The sequence below is a fragment of the Thermobia domestica genome, chromosome 16 (genome assembly GCF_964235325.1).
Source record: "Thermobia domestica chromosome 16, izTheDome1.hap1.1, whole genome shotgun sequence".
Taxonomy (NCBI): Eukaryota; Metazoa; Arthropoda; class Insecta; order Zygentoma; family Lepismatidae; genus Thermobia; species Thermobia domestica.
Genome location: NC_137469.1, coordinates 11,580,763 through 11,603,928, shown reverse-complemented (window position 1 = coordinate 11,603,928; position 23,166 = coordinate 11,580,763). Strand labels below are relative to the sequence as shown.

At 37.1% G+C, this 23,166-nt stretch overlaps 1 protein-coding gene across 7 annotated transcripts in view; it reads right to left on the bottom strand.

The window, feature by feature from the left end:
- The window catches only part of Ctns (lysosomal cystine transporter cystinosin), a 167,707-nt gene that overhangs the window by 101,270 nt on the left and 43,271 nt on the right, over positions 1 to 23,166 (bottom strand). For 5 of the 7 annotated variants that reach the window (XR_014128700.1, XM_081742126.1, XM_081742122.1 and 2 more), the window contains exons 1-2: positions 10,793 to 11,012; positions 2,948 to 3,099 (exon numbers count right to left, since the gene is read on the bottom strand). Coding sequence is in view for 6 of the 7 variants with exons in the window: in XM_081742126.1 (XP_081598252.1) it covers positions 2,948 to 2,990 (43 nt within the window). In the remaining variant the exon portion in view is untranslated. Of the gene's footprint in view, positions 1 to 2,947; positions 3,100 to 10,792; positions 11,013 to 15,633; positions 15,828 to 23,166 lie in introns of those variants that run through there. The other 2 variants (XM_081742123.1, XM_081742124.1) reach the window with 2 other exon arrangements.

Below are 23,166 nucleotides of genomic sequence, written 5' to 3'. Positions count from 1 at the left end.
GGTACTTACGTAAAATATTGTATGTCAAAAATAAGAAATAGCTACACCATTGGGAAAGAAAGGTTTCTATAAGTTTTAAAAATTTATGACCACCGGTCAAACACAAGAATACAAAGTAAAAACTCGTTGTAAGATAGACTTAAGCTTGTGTGTGTCCCCGAAGAAGTATGGACAAGTAATTAATTCGAAATATCAAGAAGAAAAATTAGAAGAAGCACTACAAGATAAGTAATTCTATTCTTTACGAACCAAGTTGTTACTGTCCAGCAGAATTCTACTTTTTATTAACATCGTTTAACTCTCGCACTACCTAAGTATTTTTTGTAACGCGTACTACCAGGGGTGAATCATCTTGTACCCTCCTGTTAAAATTAAATATTTATTATACCCCGTCTAGGAGTGACATTTCTAAATGTCAAGTCATATCTACCACAAACGGGGGTACTTTGTGCCGATCAACTTAAAATAGTAAATTTATGACACACACTAACGTTCAATTTGCACCATCGTAAGGTATATGCTCTGGCTAAACATGTTGAGCATATAACATATTATTTTTTTACAATTTCAAAAAAAAGATTAGAATTAAAAAAAAAAAAAAAAAACTGTGGTGGGCACAAAGTACCCCCTTTCCCCGTTAGTAGTGCGAGGGTTAATAGATGTGCATCCCGTCGTATCAGTAACTGATTAGGGCTAATGACTGTTAATACAACCAACTTAACTTACTTCCAGGGTTTTGTTTCTGACTTGATATTACAAACGGGTTTCTGTGAACGAATAAGTTTGACAAATGCTGCTCAGGGTGGAAAAAAATCATGATTTTTTTAATAAAAATCATTTTTGTTGATTTTTTTGATTTAAATCGATTTTTTTGATTTAAATCAAATCTTTCTCCTCGTATAATACAAGTCGCGAACTGGAGAAAAAACATTAGGAATTAATATTAAATGACAATTATGCCATTTAAGTGAAAGTATTTTGGTTTAATTTCGAATTAATCCTCAATCGTTAAGCTATTTCAATCCGAAACAATATTTCTTAAGCATTAAGGAAAAAACGTACAGCAACGTTTATCAACATGACACTTTTCTTTTCACGAAAGTTCCTGATATTTGGCAGGAGTATATTTTTAAAAAATCGAAACTAGCCAGCGGCACGAAGTACATGTAAAGTACATAAATTTCGACCAAAATTAACTAATTAACTCTATGGCCTATGGAACCCGGAGGTTCAATGCCGCGTTCACGGAAACTCTCCACTGACTTCTATCCTTAGCCAACTGGATCCAGTTTCTATTTTGTATTCCTATTTCTGCGAGATTCATCTTAATATTGTCATCCCATCTGCGCCTAGATCTTCCTAATGGTCGTTTTCCGATTGGTCTTCCAGTTAAGAATATGAAAGTGTTCCTATTTTCTTCCATCCTGACTACATGACCTGCCCACCTGAGACTTGATGACCCTAGCAATGTTTGGTAAACCGTATAAATTATGTAGTTCCTCGTTATGAAGTTTCCCCCATTCCCGCTCCTCTTGGGTCTGAATATTCGTCTCAGGATCTTGTTCTCAAATACTTTCAGTCTACGTTCTTCCCTCATAGTAAGCGACCATGTTTCGCAACCATATAGAAGCAGGGTGTTTACCAATCAGGGAAAGTCAGGGAATTTGCAGGGTCAGGGAATTTCATTGTGTGTCAGGGAAAAATCTTTTCCAGGCTGTGACGGGTGAAGGGATGCCACTAAAATAGTCATAAATTACAGGTAAATGAATGGGTTCGTTTGTACGTTCGTAGAATATTGTATAAGCACATAAACAATAGTGAAAACTTACAGTTCACTTTAAATATACGTTGGGGGCGCGGTGGCTCACTGGTAGAGCGTTCACTTCCGGTGCTTGGGTACCCTGGTTCAATTCCAGCTCGCGCCGTGTGACTTTGTGGTGTACAAACACCGTGATCATGGGTTTTCTCGGGGTTCTCCCATTTCCTCCCACTTTCTTCATTTCATTCATCACTCACCCATCACCGTCTCCTTTAGCCTAACCGGCATAACCGTGGGACGTAAAACTGAAAGATTTCATTTTCATGATTTCAATATAAGTTACTTTTCTTGAGTTACTAAGAAAAAAGAATGACAGAGTCAGGGAAAATTATAATTTTGTCAGGGAAAGTCAGGGAATTTGATTATGCTTGCTTGCTAGACACCCTGAGAACAACAGGCATATATATTTTAATCTTCAAATTCCTGGACAGAATTCGTGACAAGAGATTTTGAACTGAATAATAACACGAATTTCCTGCTTTTAGTCGACATTTAATTTCTTCGTAAATATCGTTTTCGTCTGTTGATATTGATCCTAGATATTTGAAAGAATCCACTTTATCAAAAGTATTATTGGATATTTTAACGCATCCAAAATTTGCCCTATTACGATCCCGAGGAACTTCTATGCTATGTATTTAGTACATAAATTTCGCCTAAAGTTTTATTATTATTATTATTATTATTTGGAAAGGGGATCGGGCCCCTCTAAATACGCCCCTATTATCTGGAAACAAACAAACAGAGTGGACATAAAAAAATTTTTGTCTTAAATGTCGATGGTGATTTCTCCGTTGGAATAATTAACGATTTAAAAACCCTATGTTACGAAGAGAAGAAAGCAGGATTTTCCCGTTACCCGTTCAAACAGGATTTTCCCTAATCATCCTCTGCATGATACTCGTTTTCATACTGTGCTGTACATACATTTGAGTCTTATTGTATTATGATTATTATCTTCCATAATCGAAATAACAGAACAGAAACGGGATTTTACTTATTTTCACTTTAAATTAATTTATTTCAGAATTTGATTTAAATCAATCCACCCTGATGCTGCTACAGACTCTTTTAATCATGGCATAATGTAAGTAAACTAAATACGTGCACCACAATTACAAGACTTACCTAAAATAAAGTTTCCTATAAAAGAGACAGCTTGTAACGTCATGGCTACTAAAATGCTGAGAGGTAATACTGCTGTGTATCTTCTGTAACGAGGGGCTACCTCCAAAAATAAAAATAAGATTTTTCAACCACTCTTCGTAATACTGACGACCCTGAAATAAAGCAAAAAACGAAATTTTAATTGACTAAACAATTATTACCGACAAAATATTTCTTGAATCATCTGTTCAATTTGAAACTATAGTATCCAGTTAAAATTACGTAATAAAATTACTAATATCCACTTTCTTTTACCAGAATACTCTGGCGTATAAAAAACTAGATTCACTGTGACTTCTGACTAGATCCAAAGCGTAACACTATTCCGATGATTCTTGCTACCTTGAAAAATATTTCACCGCCATTTTCCGTCACACTTTTAATTCCTTTTTCACACGATTTTACGACACTATCAACTACAATACATTACTAAGTCGAGTGCTGTGTACGACGTTTGAAATGATTTCGAAGTGTTTCTACGAACTATAATAATTTGGCAATTATGACAACGATTATGAGCAGTAGTAAACATTTAAAACCGCGGAACTTTATCAGCAATTAAAGGAATTTTACGTGCCTATATTTTTCATTTTTAACGTATCCATAAAAATAACTTTCAGTTAGATTGACATACGTACTTTTGAACAGGCTATATACAAATTGCTACTTGATTCAACAGAATCCTTATACAAAGATCATTAAAAAAAGCTATCCCAACTTTTTACTGAACATAAATAACATAGGCCTACACTCAACGAAGTGTATAATATAACGTTTCGATATTACAGAAGTACCTTCACGAAACACAGTACATAGTGTATCACAGATGTGGCCAACGTGAGTACCGCTGTCTACTTGTTGACTGGGAAGTCGAGGTAGCAGTAGCGTACGCAGGAATTTATTTCGGGAGGGTCCAAACTCAATATGACGGTATTTTATATTAAAATTCCTAAAATTGCCCCTAAAATTAGGCTACATTTACACAGAAGTCGAAATTTCGGGCTGGGGGTCCGGAGGGGGGTGCGAGGTAGTACGCGGTGATCTGTGTAATATTGTCTATATTGTTTGCTGTTTTGTGTGCTGTCTAGCCTGCTGGAAGAGATCATAAGAAGACTGCCAGTAATCTCTAAAGTGACAAGTAGCTATCAATCCTTAAAAGACTGCCCATCCCTGGTGTACAGTGTAACGTTAATTGTATGGAGGCTACACAAGACGAGGACCTACAGTTAACGTGGAATCCCAAACACAATCCTCCTTCCGGGAATTGAACCTGCGACAACCTGCACCAAAAGTGCGTAACATTATACAGCGTAACATTTCGATACTGAAGACGTACCTTCATCAGACACAGTTGTGTTTCATTAAGATAATATCGAAATGTAACGCAGGGACTCCAAAAATTTTGTTGTAATCCAGGAACATATATATATATATATATATATATATATATATATATTTATATTAAAAAAGCCCCAATACAAATCCAATCTGATACTTTAAGTCCTACATGTTTTAGCTTTAAATTATAGTCACTGGTCTAAAAACCATGATCGGAACGGGAACATTTTTGTTTTAAGAACAGTAACGTTATGCGATTCTGTAATTTCACATGATTTCAACAGTTGAACCCGAGTCTTTCTTTCCCTCCAGCACGCTAAAAGAATTCGTCAATCGAGATTCCTTCAAAAATTCCGTGTTTGAATATTGTGAGGCCGCATGTTTCATGATTAATATACAAGCAAAATAACTCAGAAGCAAAAACACAGATACACACACCAAAGAATAGTGAAATAGTAGGCAATACTCGAAATTCAACGCTATTTATTAAATATATTTGAGGCTCAAAAGTCTAATTTGTTTTTAATCCATCCAAGCACACAAAAATCAAATCAGTAACAGATAAAAACTGGGAAAAGTGATACCAAGTGCCCGATTGGTATTTCCAGTTGCCACGGAAATCTAACGCTCAGGATTTGTCGAGCCGTGTGTAATACTGTATACTGTTTTAAAAATTTTAATACAACAAGCTACAAGGTCAAAGAGTGGATTAATAACGGTTTAATTGCGCAAAATCTTAACTTTATACGGGAAAAAATTACATGGATGACTTTTCAAGCATAAAGTGATAGGTACCAACAGTGTTCCAAGAGCATAAGTACATTTAGGAAGTTGCAAACATTTTCTTTAAAATGTAACACATCAATAATAATAATAATAATAATAATAATAACAGTACGAAAATAAGCAAATATGAAGACCTGGATGACGAAATCAAAAAGTTATGGAAATATCAGAAAGTTACAGTAAGACCAATCATTATCTCAACTACAGCAATTGTCCCTAAAAGTACTGTCACACAGTTTGAACGGATACTACATGCAAAACAACTCCTAACAAATCTACAAAACTCAATCATACTAGACACCTGTCACATGTTCAGAAAGTTCTTTGGAGAAGAACTCTTCAAATAATCTACACTTGCCAGACGGCCATCAAATTACTAAGCTGAAACCGGTTTAAACCGAGATACAATAAAATAATAATAATAATAATACATTATAATACTAGTAATTCTAGCTAACAAGTGACTTCAAATACTCCGCTTCACACCGAAGAAGCCTGGTTCGTGGCTAAGAGGCCAAGTGTGTATCTACTTCCGATATAAGCGCAAGTAATGATTCAGACTGAAGTTTAAGCAACAGTAATTTGAACTTCCAATTACCAAACTGCTTTAACCACTACTTCTGTTTCAATACAAATCTACGTTGGATTGAAGTAAATATTCATTCGATTAATATCACACATCGCCTTTCGTAACAGTACACGTAAAGTTAAAATAGCTGCGAACAAGATTAAATGTTAAGTACTGACTACGAAACATATGTTGCAATCATTTATATAAATACGACTCCTGCGCTTGCAAATAACCTTGCAGGTATAATGCAGAGGCAACATTAATCACTTTTTTTCAAATTCTACCACAACACTTTCTACTTCAACTGTTCCGTATAGCATAAAAAAACACGAAATACAATGTTGTTTATCGCTTCTCGTTTTGAGAAAATAATATAACATAACCTTCCAGCGACATACACTCAACAAACTGCACAAGAACTAGTCTTACGTGATGATGTATTCTAAGAGCGTTTTATTGAGATAAATCATCCAAAAAACTGGTTCAGCAAAAATGTATTGAAAAAAATAAATAAATAAGTAAAGTGGATGTGACAAAGAAGTAGCTAACACTGTGGCAAGCTACAAAGGAAAAATTACATAAGCTAGTTGCAGTATTCGATTACCATTCGACTCCATGCATTAAATGTTAATTATAGCTTTCTAAAAAATAAATAATGTTCATTTGTAGTCAGTGGTAGACCATTCACCTCAGGTGCGTAGGGTTCCTGGTTCGATCCCAGCTCGCGACAAGTGGGTTTTGTGGTGAATAAACACCGTGTGCGGGTTCTCTTTGGGTTCTTCCGTTTCCTCCCACTTTCTTCATTCATTTTTCATCATCACAGTCTCCTTTAGTCCGCCCGGCACGTAAAATTTTAAAATTTAATTTTCATTTTTCATTCGTAGTAGCAAGTTTCTAGGTTACAGAGCCAGTGACGTGGTATGTTATCCATCTCTCTTGGAGGTGAAATAATTTAGTGAGGAACGGCATATACTTTGAAGGTTGATTTTGCATGATGGTTGTACACCGAATTCAAGCTCACCAGCCCATATTAATAGCAACATCCGCCATTCAAAATCTAGGCATTACATAAGAACAATTAAAACTAAAAGTCGACTTTTAAACATTATACATACTTAAATGTATGAAAGCGTTCACCTCCGGTGCTTGGGGTCCCTGGTTCGATCCCAGCTCGCGCCGTGTGGACTTTGTGGTGGACACACATCCTGCTAGTGGGTTTTCTCGGGATTCTCCCGTTTCCTCCCACTTTCTTCATTCCACCATTTCACTCATCTCTCATCATCACCGATCACCGTCTCCTTTAGCCTAACCGGCATAACCGTGGGACGTAAAACTTAAAGATTTCATTTCATTTAAACGTATGAAGAAAGAAAAAAGAACGCGAACAACTAAGCAAAACCACACTTGGATACTAATCTTCATGTACTCATTACATTACAGAAGAAAAGGCTTTTGACAATAAATGGTTTAGAATGGGAATTTAAAAAAAAAAAAAAACAGTCTATTTTGGGATATCTTATCTAAACAATATAAGGTATTTTCTTAAAGAAAAATTTTTACCACAAGAAAATCTTACAACTTCTGATTACACGCTGGTATAGTTAATCAAATTAAAATTAACAGAGGCTGATCTCCGACAGGGAGTCGGAAAGACAAGACTATGAATCTAAAAAACGAAGGTAGTGACTACAAAATGCTGCCTAAGCTTTAAGCAGCGCAAGATTTGAGTGCATTACTTTTTTTTTTAGTTTAACGTCCCACACTTACGCCCTTTAGGCTAAAGCAGATGGATGGCTAATGTAAGTGAATGATTGTGAAATTATTTATTTCTGTGCTCTCCCCACTGGGAATCGAACCCGGCATCGTCTACCATAGGCATAGGCGCTAGCCCCTGGACCACACCAGAGGGAAGGGCTGGCTTAGTGTCGAGTGTCCTCACGTCTGGTGATAGGGGTACCTAGTTCAATCCCCCAGCCAAGCGATTTTGTGGTGGACAACACCGTGTTCGTCGGTTTTCTCTAGTTTCTGTCGTTTACACCTACATTCTCGTATTAATTCATCTTCGTGGCCCCGCGTAGCGTACTCGCTAACGCTCTCGGCTTTGGTGCGAGCGGTCCCGAGTTCAAATCCCGGTGGGGGCACTCGCCCAAAAAAGTGTAAAAAGCTTTTTCAGGTTAGCCATCCTGGATCAGGTTTTCCTCATTCACACAAGGCAAGGATGGTATCCAACATAGAGATCCAGGCCGCTTCCTTCCTTCCCTTTCCCCAGATAGCGTTCTCGCCGAGGGACAATCATCCCTCGTATGTGACGGGCTAAATCAGGGTGTCTACTAAAATTCCAAAATTGAATTTCGTAACTTTTTTTTTTTTTTTTACCAAATTTCAAATCACAAAATTTCATAATTTGGGTGCGAATTAGGCCGAATTTTCATCCATGCGACAGAAACGTGTTTTGCTTACGATTTCATAGCGTCTAAAGTCGACCATACACATTTCTGGTGGTGAATTTTGACGTTTTATAGAACAAAATTTTCCAATCTGTACTTACATTTGTACAGATTTAAAAAAAATAAAAATAAAAAAAATCGTGACCTAAAAGCTAAATTTTATGACTTTTTCTTGACTTTCATTACCGTTTTCTGATTTCGTGACCGATAGATACCCTGTAAATGGTCATAGATGCCGAAAGCCCAGAAATCTAAATCCTAAAATTAATTCATCTTCATTAACCAAGTATCTCTATTAACCTAAAGGGCCTAATCATAGAACCTTGTTGTTTACTTTCCTTTTTTGGCCAGCACAGTTTTCCGGCGCAATTCTCATTTTGAGCTCAAAATTTACATATGAACTTCGTAAACAAACAAACACACACACACACACAAAGAACCTATTAATTCGAGCAGACAATAAGAAATGAGTAATATATTACACACAGAAGTACATAGATCACACATGCATGTAGGAAAAGCAGTCTAGTAAAAAGCTTAATGACGTAATTACCCGACGAAAATAACCATTGAATGGTTAGTTCCAGCAACAAATCAAATGTACTTTGCCCTCTGATGGCATGTATTCAAACCAGACACACACAAAGAAAATACACATACACGAGTCAGGATCCATATCCAACTAAAAAAAGGAAAAAAACTCGTGAAGAAAACGCGTCCTTTCAGAGCTACAAGGTCCTGAAATGTGTGGGGCTGAGAGTGGAACAAAAAAAAAAATCATAGCTCGAAAACAGCTGAAGCTAGGTAAACTAACGAAATTTGAAAATTAAGATTTTATATCAGACGAATTTCCGCAATTACTTAAATCATGCATATAAAATTTATGAGCTGACACTGCAGAATTCTCAAATAAACCTTATAATACTTTATGTCTTCAAATAGTTTAATCTAGATCCCACATTTTCCGATGTCAAGCACTCTTACACATTGATTTTTCAACCTCTGTCCATTACAACCTCCCCCCCCCCCTTCGAGGCGTTCCGGGTAGTAAAGAGCGAAATCAACAAAACGTTTACTGGATCAATTAGTTATTATTATTCCTTCAGGGAAAATTATTATTATTTAAAAAAAAAAAAAAAACTTACGTAGAGTTGGCCCTTATTACACGCAACGCTTAATATCTAGTCCATACAGCGTTTTGACGGCAATTTGCTGTAGCCTGGAAAATACTTCTAATGGTATAAACCAAGTACGTATGCGTATGAATGTTAAGGGTACTACATTTATCTATGAAGTGAAATAAAATTTCTGTAAGTGGTATTTGCTTAGTTAATAGTTTGAAATAGTTTACTTCGTTGTAATTCACCTAACCTGGTCTCGGGGCGGTGGACTTGGAGGGAGACCTGTGTTCTAGAATCTAGCAGCCCCTTAGCACCATAGCTCAGCGCTCTACCACTGGGTTACCGTGTTTCCAACATACAATTTACACTACGTACGCGTTTTACTGAGACTATAACCAATTAATATTTTAACAGAATTTTCATACTGGGTGAGGAAATGGTTTTCCCCAAGGGTTTTCTGCATTCGTTGGGCTAAAACTAGATGCAAAAACAGAATGTTTACAGGAGAAACGAGTTGTTGTTACGGAAGGGTAATTAATGTGCGAGTAATATGTAAAGTGAATAGAACAGAAATACAGTATGTGTAATTGAGGAACACGAAATATTCCGGGGAAGGGCTAAAAATAGAAAGAAAAAAAAAAAAGAAGTAATTGCCAATGTATACAAACCGTGAAGGCAAGTATAAAGTTCAACTTCCGTGAAACACCTAACCTAAACAAAACCATGCTTTATTTAACAAAAAAGTATATTTTTTTCTAGAAAAAAAATGGCCCCCCACCGAGGTTGCATGAGATGGAACGAACTCATCAAAATAGGATTTAAACTAATACTCGTGTTTCTATCCAAAAATCCCCATCGGGACTCAACCTTGAGACAACGAGTTGAAAGGATTTTCGTACAACACCCTTCTTAGGCTTAACCCGAAATCGTCTCACATGTCAACATTTCTTTCACCGTGAGGTCATAGACGGTACGTTGGGTCGGATATGACTTAATGCTCTTCCCAAAGTCGTTGTAAATAATAGTAGCTTTAAGGAGAATATGTATACTTGAGTAATTTATGATACACATTATAAACTCTGCTTCTTTCACAACAAGAAATACAACTATATTAAGAACCTAGACTCAACTGAAGGATCTTGTTCATGCCTTGTGTAAATTGTTTATTAAGCTAACGATATATTTATATGCAGTCTTTGTGGAAAAATATAGAATTGCAGTCTTGTCCATTGCCTTACAGAAGTAAATATGCATCAATAAAACTATAAAATCCGTATCAAATTAGTTTCGAAAAAACATAGTTTTCATTCATATTCACAACCATTTCGATCGAGAATGCAATATCAAGAAATGTGACATCATCCAAATTGAATATTCTATTAGTAACTGTACTAACCTATGTCCTACAGTCTGTCACTAGGAACTGCTAGGAAACAGCAACTAGCTTACTAGTATGGTTTTAAAATAATGTTTCATATTAAAATACAAACATTGTGTGTACAATACTTCACACATTTTGACAGGCAAGTTCATCCATACTTACATGTTAGAAGAACCCTTCGATTTGACAGTGTTTTTCTCCATGGCATTTTATAAATATCTTTGGTATGTAGACACAGGTGACACGTCTGTGTAGGAAGTAAATTAAAATTTCTCACTTAGGTCTCCATCACTACCTAATTACACGATCCGATGTACACAACACACCACCCATCAAAACACTTGCTTCTACCGCGGACTGAACTGGAATGCGCTGCGCTGCGCAAATTGCTGCTCACTGTTGCCAACTAAGCATGAGCAGTTTTTTTTACTATTGGAGGTTCTGAATTTTAATTACTATAACTTTTCTTAATATTTACTAATTTGAAAAACAAATACAATAGTAGTAACTGAACTAGTCACAATTTCACACACACACACACTTGATTTTTAAGACAAAAATTTTGAAGCTGCTATTCAAATAGTTATTTGTGAGCAGTCAACAGTCTGGAATCAAGATGCCGATGCTCAATGAATAAAATATTGAAATAAAATATTTAGTTTAACCTACGATTATGCGCCAACAACGACGGATTATGAATGTAGATGATTTTGTAATTCAAATGTTATGGCAATAATAAACGGAGAAACTTGAAAAAACTCAAGATATTCCTTTATCTACGAAAAGCTCACGTTAGTTAGATCAAATCAAAAACAAATCAAATCAATTAGAGGTGAGCACTGAACCATCAGTCCTCTTCCCCTAAAGAAAAGAATATTCTGAAAAATTTTCCCTGATGTCCATTCCTAACCAAAACAAGCTGAATGTTGTCAATGTAACAATTGTCAACCCTTTGGCGGATAAAGGTCTCTTCGAGGGCCTTGCGCAGAGTCGTTCTGAAGCAGGGGCGGATCCAGGACCGACTTCTGGGGGGGAGGTGGGTTGTCATAATGCTACTTTTAAGGGCTCCAAACTCTGAGATGTTTTTTATTTATATATAAAAAACAATAAAGTTTCCCCTCCATGGGGGAACGATCGCCTCCCCCTGGATCCGCCCCTGTTCTGAAGCGTGATTAGTGCAATACTAAAGAGATCGACTAACATATAATGTTTCCTGCAGTAGTCAGTCCTTTAGTATGACGCTAATCATACGTCAAAACAACTCCGCATAAGGCCCTCGGTGTCCTCTTCTCTTTTCCACAACCATCTCTCTCAGGCTTTTTTCAGTACTACTCCGTAGTGATTCTTATTTCAACATACCACTTTGTATCACGAAACCATCTACGTTTTTGATTGTCTATAAAGATAAATGTTCATACAAATCGTAAAACTAATATTGCTATAGTGACTGTTAGTTCTAAATCTCAATGATGTGATGTGTGATCAACATTTCGGACCAGGCTATCACTTACGATTCTAAGATAACACCGAGGACATCTGCGCCCATAACTAGACAATGACGCAAAATTTATGGAATGGAGCCCACCTCAGCCCAGATCCTAAAATTGGCCCAACTTTTTTTTATAAGTATTCTAGTTTACCTGTTAGGCTTAGTGCTATTATTCTTAGGTTGGCAGCATTGCTACAGACTACAATACCCTTGAGCGATATTCACCGAAACAAATTAGCATCGCATAGCGACAGTTGCAAGAAGTAAGGCGTTATCCTCTTAAGAAGTTAAAAATATAAATGAATAAAAAAAGTCATACTTTGTATGTGACTATAAAATTGAACACCGAATCATAAATAAAATCATTTAGAATCTTTATTGGTAAAGAAAGTTACATGGCATTATCAATTGTTTTAAAAAATGAAGAGAAATCAGACAGGTGTAGGTAAATAAGCAAGAGAACTGAATATCTAAAGGATAAGTAGATTCAATCAGATTTCAATAAAACAGGCTACAGGCTAATACCCAGTGCGTAACTGAGGGGCCCACAGGGCCTGCAGTGCTGGGAGGCCCACAGGGTTTCGGGACCCACTGCTTAAGCAAATTCCAAGAACTATAGGCTACAAAAAGTGAGCTGAATACGGAATATCCATTTCCCTGAACAACATTATTTACTTTAGAAAGAAAAATATGTTCTGGGTGAAAATTAATCCATTCTAGCAACATCAGTTTAAAAAATCATCTTAACACTCGAAGAGTAAGGGAAAATATTTTTTGCTTTTTTCGGTGAGTATTAATTTTGATGGTAATTTTATTATATTCCATGGATTTATTAACCATTGTGTTCTACAGGGACATAATACAGTGGGAAGTTAATGGGCATGGGAAGGGGCCCCAAATTTAATCCTGAGGGGGCCGACATTTTTTCCGTTACGCTACTGCTAGTACCAAGGATGGGGCAAGGGGAGCCAATTGCTTATCTTTCGATTTTCGAAGGGGTTCATATACTCGAAATACATATTAAAACATTAATTTGTCTACTGACCAGGCCCATAACCGGAGGGGTCTAGGAGGGTCCCCCCTAAACTTTTCGTGGCTCATCCAAACCGCAATACGAAATGCTATTATTAATACAAAAAACAGAATTCTTGTAGAGAATTTTTAATGACTTGGCCCCTCCTAACATATTCATGGCCCTCCCAAACCTCTGTGGCTGATTTCGGGCCTGTTACTGACACACTATAGTATTTAATTAAATTAAATATTATGGTTAAGACTATAATATATTTGCTGTAGTTAATACGATTATGTAATATTTTTTGTTTAACATGAAGTATTATGTGCACGCGTGCAAAAAAGAAAGAAAAAAAAAACAAATATGCATGTAGTTGTAAGTGTGCTTGTGTTTCGGTGTTTCCCCCACCCTTACGTTGGGGAAAAATCTTGCGGACAGGACTGACCAACAGACTCCTAATTTTGAGATTTTTTTCCCGTTTTATCCTATATTGAGATTTCCACTGCAGCCCGAGCTCCATTAAGTGCAAGTCTAAGCTTGGTGGAAGCCCATTCAGATAGTGGGCCTGAGCCTGCGAGAGCCCATATTGCAAATTAGCCGTTTCTGTATGGCCCTTATAATGCTACCGGCCATTTCGAAATATACATTGAAACAAGTATACAGAGGCGGATCCAGGACGGACTTCTTGGGGGCGGTGGATTATAATACTGCTACTTAGAGCTACTTTTAAGAGCTCCAAACTCTGGGATGGGTTTTATTTATATATAAAATAAGAAAGTTTCCTCTTCTGGGGGGGGGGGGAGATTGTCCTCCTGGATCCGTCCCTGCTAGTATATGAATGTTGTATAAAAGAGGTGCAATACCTTTGTTTAAAACATTCTTAGTTTTTTTTTTCATAGCATTTTTTTTTAATCCACCCGAACTGTTCTTTTTCAGCCGAAAAATTTCTTCGTGGCGTTTGAAAGACGATGAATCGCACTTCAGCCGCCGTACTCACCAATATTTATTTAAATTTCTATCGAAGTTTGCCACCTGGCAACATTATTAGCGCGGCTACTAAATAATTTGTGACTAGAAGATTTTACTAGGTGTACGTCTCAGATCTTGTTAATAATGTTTATTCTTGTTTTTAGATACATTCTGCGGATAACATTGCCCACGTCACGAGATTTAAGGTTCCCTCGTCGCGAAAAAAGTCGTAAGAATACTGTCTCCTTGAAAGGTGTATGTAACTGTTTCTAAGAGGTCTCGTCCCTTAGCACCACAATTTCTGAACCCCCCTTCCCGGTTTTGCACTATGCTTGACAACTTAATAACTGTTGCTTCTTCGCCTATTTTAGATTTCATCTCCAGATTTGAAAAGTGCAATTTGGAAGTTTACATCCAATAAGGCAGTGTAGCAGCACAACTTCCTTGCTGGTCTAGTGGCTAGCGTGCGGATCTCAGGTTTGATAGCATTTGAACGCATTCGGATTCCACCACCTTAAGAGTCTTCATCCCGGCGAAATTAAAATACCGCTAATTTTACAGTAATTATGTGATATCTTCGAATAGATAAAAGATAATCGAAATGTGGAACAAGACCGCCCTAGACAATATTATTTTACATGAGAAACCGTTATCACGACTGACTTATCTGCTTTCGATTTCGAGCCATTTTGAAAATCGGCATTTATTTTCGCGTTTCTAAACAGCAGAAAACGAAAGCCACTAAGTAACTTGTGATAACGGTACCTCACGCAAAATAATATTGTCTAGGGTGCTGTTGTTCCATATTTCAATTATCGTTAATCTATTTGAAGATATCACATAATTACTGTAAAATTAGCGGTATTTTATTTTCGCCGGGATGAAGACTCTTAAACTGTAGGTCTACATTTCAATTGGCCTTGATGGTGAAAAGCAAAGCTAAACTTCAGCAAGCAAACATTCTATATTGTAACAGCCACTGTTTCTTTCCGAAAAAAATGTTCCGGAGGCCACACGGTACTATTCTATTTATTATTATATTATAGATATATTATTTTGATTTCCTCCGGGGGCACTCTCAGAGCTCAGGGGGGTAGTGCCCCTCCAAAAACATCTCTGGAAGAAACACTGATTGAAAATCTCCCGGGGCGAATCAGAAACTATAATTGGCAATGGCATCCATATTTCAATGCCGCATGCAGGAAATATAACCAAACAAAAGCCAACAAGGAGGAAGTAGAACCGGCATTAAACATAAAATGTGAAAACGCAACACAAAATTACTTTGCGTAAATTGCGATAAACTTATCACAGTTTATAATCCAATAGAAAATTTCGGGGTCCAATCTCATTTTGGAGGAGAAGAAGCCCTCCCTGTTTCCTCTTTAGTTATCCCTATGCGTAAGTGTTAACACTTTCAGAAGTTACGAGATTTTACTACACACTTTGAGCGTGGCTATCTAAAAATATACAACCATGCATGTTACAAAGTAAAAGGAAGCCTTAAGAAAAGAAATGTCATAGTTTTACCGGCAAATAATCCTTTGGCAGCGATCAGACACGTTTCCTCCCGCCAGGCAGAGACAGCTTCAGTGCACGAACTATCAGCAGATTCGCACTACAACCACTAACACCTTTTTTCCACCTGTTTTCTTTTAATACTGTTCAGACAGCAAACTAGAATCTGATGCAAGAGCTACCCGGCTCATCCACCTTATTGCACGATTCAAACAAACTACAATTCAGGCTGACTACGGTCAAAGAAATGTTATCTCATCAGCATCGCGAACATACACAAATACTTCTTTTTTTCTTTTCTCTTCAAGTGTCATGTGTTGATTCAGCTGACGTGTGTATGTGATAATCACTTTGTAAGATTGCAACCGATTGTTGATTCCGTTTTTTATCACTATTACAATGCAACTTACCTGGGTGCCACAAGTGCTTGCTGATTTCCGTTCTACGAACGCGGGACGGGGCGGGCGGCGGCAGGTGGAAGAATTGATGGTAAAGCTACATCATTCATTTGCTATTCTATTTATCTCTCATTGTTTGGGTTTTTGTTTCTTATTAGAATCGTTGTTGAATCATAACAGATATAAATGTACTTGGAATTTCCGTCATTAACTATTCTCTTATATAACAAAAAGGGAAACAATAGTGTATTTATGCTAAATTATTTTTAGACCTTCAAACTATGTTATACCAGTGGCGGATGTAGGGGACGTCTTTTCTAAGTTCAGCTATTAGTATGTCTATATATTTAGCATCACATTACAATACCTATATTAAAGCATACCATACTGTAACAAATGACATACTATATAATTTGTTATACGAGGTGCTGAAAATATATACGATGGACTATCTCTTAACTGCCCTTTGTTTAACCTCCTATCCTCCAAAAAATAAGAAGCCGCGGTGGTTCAGTGGTAAAGCATTCACCTCTGGTGCATGGGGTCTCTGGTTTGATCCCAGCTCGTGCCAAGTGGACTTTGTGGTGGACAAACACCGTGTGCATGCGTTTTCTCGGGGTTCTCACGTTTCGTCCCACTTTCTTCATTCCACCATTGCATTCAATTCTCATAATCACAGTCTCCTTTAGCCTAGTCGGCATAATCGTGGGACGTAAAACTGAAATATTTCAGTTCAGTTCACTGTTTCCAAGAAATAAGCTATTTTCGTTATCAGCCATGCTAAATGCTCCATAAAAATAAAAATAATGCTCTACTTCTTTCAGTATTGTAATCTTAAGCCTTTTTTTTTTAATGTTTTCTTTCCCTCTACACACACACACAAACACACACACACACTCAAACACTGTGGATAAGTGTGTCTTATTCAATATAAAGTATTTCGTTCAACTGAGAATCACTGGAACAGCTTGTGGTCGAAACGTTTGCTTTTGTGAAGCTAAAATACTATTTTTTTTTTAACCGTTACAGAGATGTTATACAATTTAAGAGCTGTTAAATGGTGACTTCAATAGCGACTTTTTTGTTATACCACCTGGGCCCGGTCCCAGGTGGTTAGATAGCAGGTAGTCTACTGTATTATATCTACTTTATACAGGGTATCCCTGGAGAAAGTGGCAGTGCTTTGCAAGGGCGCCGATTTTTCCGTAAATTTGGGGGGCGGGGCATTCAGATGCAGAAGGTATATATATATATATATATGAGGATTTTAAGACAAATTGCATTCGAATTATGCCAAATATTGTATATTCATTAATGCAATAGGGGGCCCACATGAGCTTTGGGTGGGCTCGGGCCCCCCAGGATCGGTGCCCTTGGTGCTTTGGTAAAATGCTTCTATGTATTTTTTAAAAAAAAGTTCATATGACCATGTGTGTTCTTATTGTTAATGGTTTGAGAGCTGTACACGTTGTATTCTATTTTTGACCCTATATTGCTCATTGCTCACGCTATAAGTAATTTTTAGAGGTGAGATATAGCACATTTAAGTGGTGATGAGATGACCTTTTCAATGGTACGGTATGCACCAAGTGGCAGTGATTTCTTTGAAAGGCAAGTTATTGAGGGAAATTTAGGAATCAGTGTTGCCATCTAATTCCCTTAAATAATTTTAAAGTAATTTATTTTTTTCCAAATTTCCTGATACCATTTTCAAAAAGAACTGGAAATAATTTTAAATCCTGCTATTGCTTCATCACTTGAAGAAAATTACCCTATAGGTAACCTGAGAAGCGTGAATGTAATCTGGCCTTACTTCAGTAAAAGATAATAAACAGGATTATTAATGTTTTAAATTCCAGACGGCAAAAATCTTATATTTCATATTTTAATAAAGGGGGGGGGGGCACTTCATGATTTTAGAGGAGTAAATATTAATGCATGCCCACCTAGGAAAATATCCAAGTTACGGCGTTGCTTTGTTTACACGTATTATGAGAACGTATAGTATTTTCATTAAAATTTTAATCTTTTAGTGCCAGTGGCGGTCCTTGAGGCAAGTCTCATACAGAGAAGTTTAAATATATGGTGGGGAAGAACTACTAAGGCTTCCTCCACCATTGATAGAGAGAGATTTGTAGGGGCTAGGAGTGTCCCCCACTAGTTGCTGATTATGAGAGAAACATGGTCCTACAAAAGGCTGTTGCCTCTCTCTCTTTGAAAGACGTCGTGAGTACAATGCTTCCTCGTATTACGTTCTGAGATTGTTCGGAACTAATTACGAACCAAGCCTGGTTCATTAGATTTCACAGCCTATCGTTTTTAAAATCGAGTCATTGGCCAATTCTCAGAACACTGAGAATATTGTGACCGGGAATCGGTACAAGATTGTGTCACAGATTGCGTCCTTTTCACTAGATGAAGATTCTAGAGCTTCCACTCTCGGTAACCTAGGACATCTCGGAAGTCGAGACAAACCTAGATGCAATTACATGCGGAAACCGGGAAAGGTGTATATATGTGTTCATAAGAGAATGCGACTACGGGATTTAGAGTTTGAACAATTTTATTACGTTCTTTGATATTTTTACTTTTAGTTATATAACGCCGATTGATTCTTAGACATTTAATTTTATGTCTCTTGTTCTAGCATTATGTTGTTTCCGCCTGGTTATATAAAATAAATCGGAAAATTTTAACTCGTGGACTTAGACTGTTCATACAATAGTTGATTAAACATTCAATAAAGAAACCCCAACATAAAGAAACACTTCGCCTAAAATCATAAAATATTATCAACATTTTGGATAACTCAAAGTTACTACTCACTATACTATGTGAAATGGCAATTCACAACGAAATACGAAATCCACTAAATGTGGAAAACTTAAAAACAATTCAAATTTCAATTTAAACAGTGGCGGATTGATAGTAGTGTTCCTTTGGACTAAATTATCCGTAAATTCATTAGGTTTAAGCTAAACTGAAGTACGTTTGTAACTCCGACTGGACCAAGAAAATGTTCGCCAGCCAATGTTATCACCGTCGCGTCGTATACTGCTTTCGTTCATGTAGACGCCTCGCTAGAGTCGGTTACCCAGATGGGGCGAAAGAATCTCAGCGGCTCCTAAGTCTATGGCTGGCCGAAGGGGAGAATCTCGAATTCCGGTAAGTTCTCTTAGTGTACTGCCCTACTAAGTTAAGACAGGTACACTCATGTCCAAAATGATTGTCGCATATCTATATCTGTCTTCTTGTAAGAATAGAATTTGATAATGATTTTGCAGGTACTTTTAGTACTGATACTATGTTTATAATTGGGAAACGCATATTTGTGGTAAATTTCATAGGAAAAAAATTACAAATACGAAAATTAGAGTGAGTAAAACAAAATGTTGCTAAATGGACAAGAAAATTTTATTTTCGTTTTATTGTTCTTATTTACTGCTCTTTTGACATGAAATTTGCCAATACATGTCTTTGCCGATTATACACATACTAACATTATAAGAAATACCGGGCGAATTCGTTATCAAATTATATTCCTTCAACAACTTATTTATAGACATGCGACAATAATTTTGGACATGAGTGTACATGCTTACCCTGCACCTCTTCTCCTCGAAGTGAATCCTATACATGCAATCACACAACAATACCTGCGAACGCTCGGCGCGCGTACTTACGTCGTTATATATATATATATATATTTGTTACTATAATTGACCTTCTTACTTCAAAAGGGTCCTCTATGCTGCGACGTAACTCCATTCAGCTTTCCAGAATACTGGGTTGACACAATTTCCTGTCCCAACTTCCACCTACATCAAAAACTACAAAGTTGTTTGTCCGAATACCGGAAGTATTTTCGTAACGACACATACAGTTATGCATTTCTTTCTATTTATATTTCTGTCAACAACATTTTTTTTTTTAGTTTAGTTAATTAAGAATGAACTAAATTTAATCAAGATCCATAGATAATTTCTTCGGACTAGAAATTCATACAATTAGAGCCAGAACCGGCTCTACCATACGTGCAACACATGCATTTGCACAGGATGGGAAGTTTTGAGGGGCGGTAAAATCTACCATAACGATATTATTTAAAATAAATATTTCTTGTTGGAAACAGACTTGATGATGATGGTAGTTAAATTTATCAAGCTGACCTTCTATTTGAATACTACATTCATAAACTCATGTGGTTCGGATAGGTTTTCGTCTCAAATAGCCTCGCTGCTGAAAGGGACCTTAAAACCAATCCAACTCAACAACATTCGTAAATCATATTTAGGTCGCAATGGTTTAAGGTCACATGGACAGTGCTAATAAATCAAATGGTCAAAGAAATTCCAACATGAACTGCTTGATTGTTCTCAAATACAAGGTGGCTTAGCGGCTAGTGTACGCGCCTTTGGCGTGGGAGACCCGGGTACGATTCCCGGCGGGAGCTCATGTGGTTCGGATCCCACGTTAAAGTGTAGGCCCACGTCTCATATAGCCTCGCTACTGAACGGGACGCTAAACTTAAACAATGTTCAATGTTCAATTATCGAACAGTAGCAAACTCCTGTTCTATTTAGTTTAGTCTTCTCTTTGTCACATCAAAGTAAGAAAAAAAAAGTTCATACGGAGTTGTGGTCGGAAGCGCATAGTTTCCTAGTTATAGAATGCCGAAAACGTTAAAAAAAAAAAAGAAATTTAAAGGTCCTTGGTTCCACTATTATGGGACCTATCGTAGTCAGATCAAGACATCCCTGAGAAACTAGTATGTGAACTATCCAAATATCCATCTTTCAGAACCTCCGGTACTTGCATAATTATTTTTAGAAGCTGTTTGAAAGTACTTGATTACTCTCCACCTACCTCTCTAAAAATTGGTGTGCAAGTATTGGAGCATTCTGAACCCTTTTGGTATCCCGGCTTTTTGGGCTATTTTTTAGACTTTCAGTCAAACAGCTACTGCATCGTCACTATTTATCCTAGGATCATGGTCCATACCTCGTTCTCTTCAGAATAGAGCTGGCTTTCAAATGGTATCACTTGCATGCCCATACCATATACCAGAAGCGGGAAAAAATGTCAAAGTGAAAATTTCGGAGGGAAATTTTTTTTCTCGAACTTTGGCCCCCCCTGTGTGATCGTAGCCATCTAAAAATAATCTGATAAATAGTACTTGGTATACTGAATGTGTGTGCCAAATTTCAAGTTTCTATCTTGAATAGTAAGGGCGAGAGAATTTGTACCAAAAATTCCCACAATGCCCCAAATTACCATAAAACACTATGATCTCAGGGAAAAAAAAATTCCTGAGACATCCCTAATTACCTAGGACTATAATTCGCCAATCATTCTCTTCAGAATAGAACTGTCTTTCAGGCGGTACCATTCACATGTCTCCATCATGTATCTAAGGCGGGAAATTCCTGAAAAAGGGATTTTTTGGGGCAAAATTTCCCTTTTTTCAACTTTTGCTCCTCTGGACCCCCCTGTTTTTGCGCAGAAATCGGAAAAAAACTTCTGGTAAATACTACCCGGTGGACTGAATGTTTGTGCAAAATTTCAATCTTCTACGTGAAAAAATAGGCCCGCCAGAAAAAATTTCCCTACCATGCCCCACTTTTACCCTATACAGAAGTATATTTGGATAAAAATTCACTGAGACGGTCCTAATTACCCTAGAATAATGATTCGACCGTCGTTCTCTTCAGAATGGAACTGCCTTTCAGACGGTATGACTCACGTGGTCCTATCATGTATGTAAGGCGGGAAAATTACGAAAAACGGGATTTTGGGGGTAAAAAATTCCTTTTTTTACCCCTTTGCCCCTCTGCCCCCCCCCCCCTGTTTTAGCACTGACATCGGAACAAAATTTCTGGTAAATACTACCCGGTGGCTGAATGTTTGTGCAAAATTTCAATCTTCTACGTTCAAAAATAAGCCCGCCAAAAAATATATATACCGACAATGCCCCATTTTTCCCTATATAGAAGTATATTTTTTAAAAATTCCCTGAGACATCCCTAATTACCCTAGAATAATAATTCGACCGTCGTTCTCTTCAGAATGGAACTGCCTTTCAGACGGTATGACTCACGTGGTCCTATCATGTATGTAAAGCGGAAAAGAACTTTTTTCTTCTTTTGATGTGTTCCCAAATATTGTGACGCATCTTTGTAACACCCTGTATATTGGTTCACTTTATAACCTATCGTACGCTGTACATCTATATTGTGCCTAGGTTTACCTAACAAGTCAGATCAACAAAAAATTAAATGTTATCATTAGTGCGAACAAAAGAAGATTTACTTAATGTACTAATTCTTGTATACTTATTTTTCTGAAGCTGTATGAAGCTTTCTTTGCTTTCTTATAGTGATTTTTTTTTTTTTAATTTTCTATCGATGTGATTTCTCTCAAGAGCCGCCACTGTTGTATTTAGTGTTCAACGAACTCGACAATGTGTGTCTGTAGACTCCACTTGCTTAGCAAAAAATCTGAAACAGGTTACACAGGTGTTCCATTTACCAATTTGAGTTCATACAGTGCTTTTATTGTTACGTAGCCAAGACGAGGGTCGTGGTAGTCTTAGCGTAACTATTCTCGGAATGACAGAAGCACAGCGCGTCTCAAGCTACACAACAAAGAAAAAAAAAGGTTTTGGAACAACATCCAGCCACCTTAAAAGTTTGTATTATAGAAATGACTAACATTCCACGAGTGTCATTTAGGGATACAGGAGGCAATAACATCCCTAAGTTTTATATATATAACCAATAATAAAGTAACTAATGAAAAACGAAATACCTTTCTTACATCTGTGCAAAATTCCTCCCCTAAAAATCTTAGTAATCAGAAGACATTGCCTCGCAGTGGGGCTTGTAAGATTGTACTGTTGGTATGTCCGTTCGTTACTCCACACAATAACACTTGAACGAAAGCGAGTATTTTGAATTCTGTATTTTGCAATAGATAGCTAGAACGATTATTTCGGCCGAGTTAGTTAATGTAGTCAATCCGTTAATACCTTCAGGGGCAACGCTGAATATCCTAATGCCATTTAAAATCCACTTTCCCTAGCTTCTATGCAACCTGCACAGTAGCAAAGAAATCTTGGTTGCCTATAATACAAGGATAAGGAGCTTTT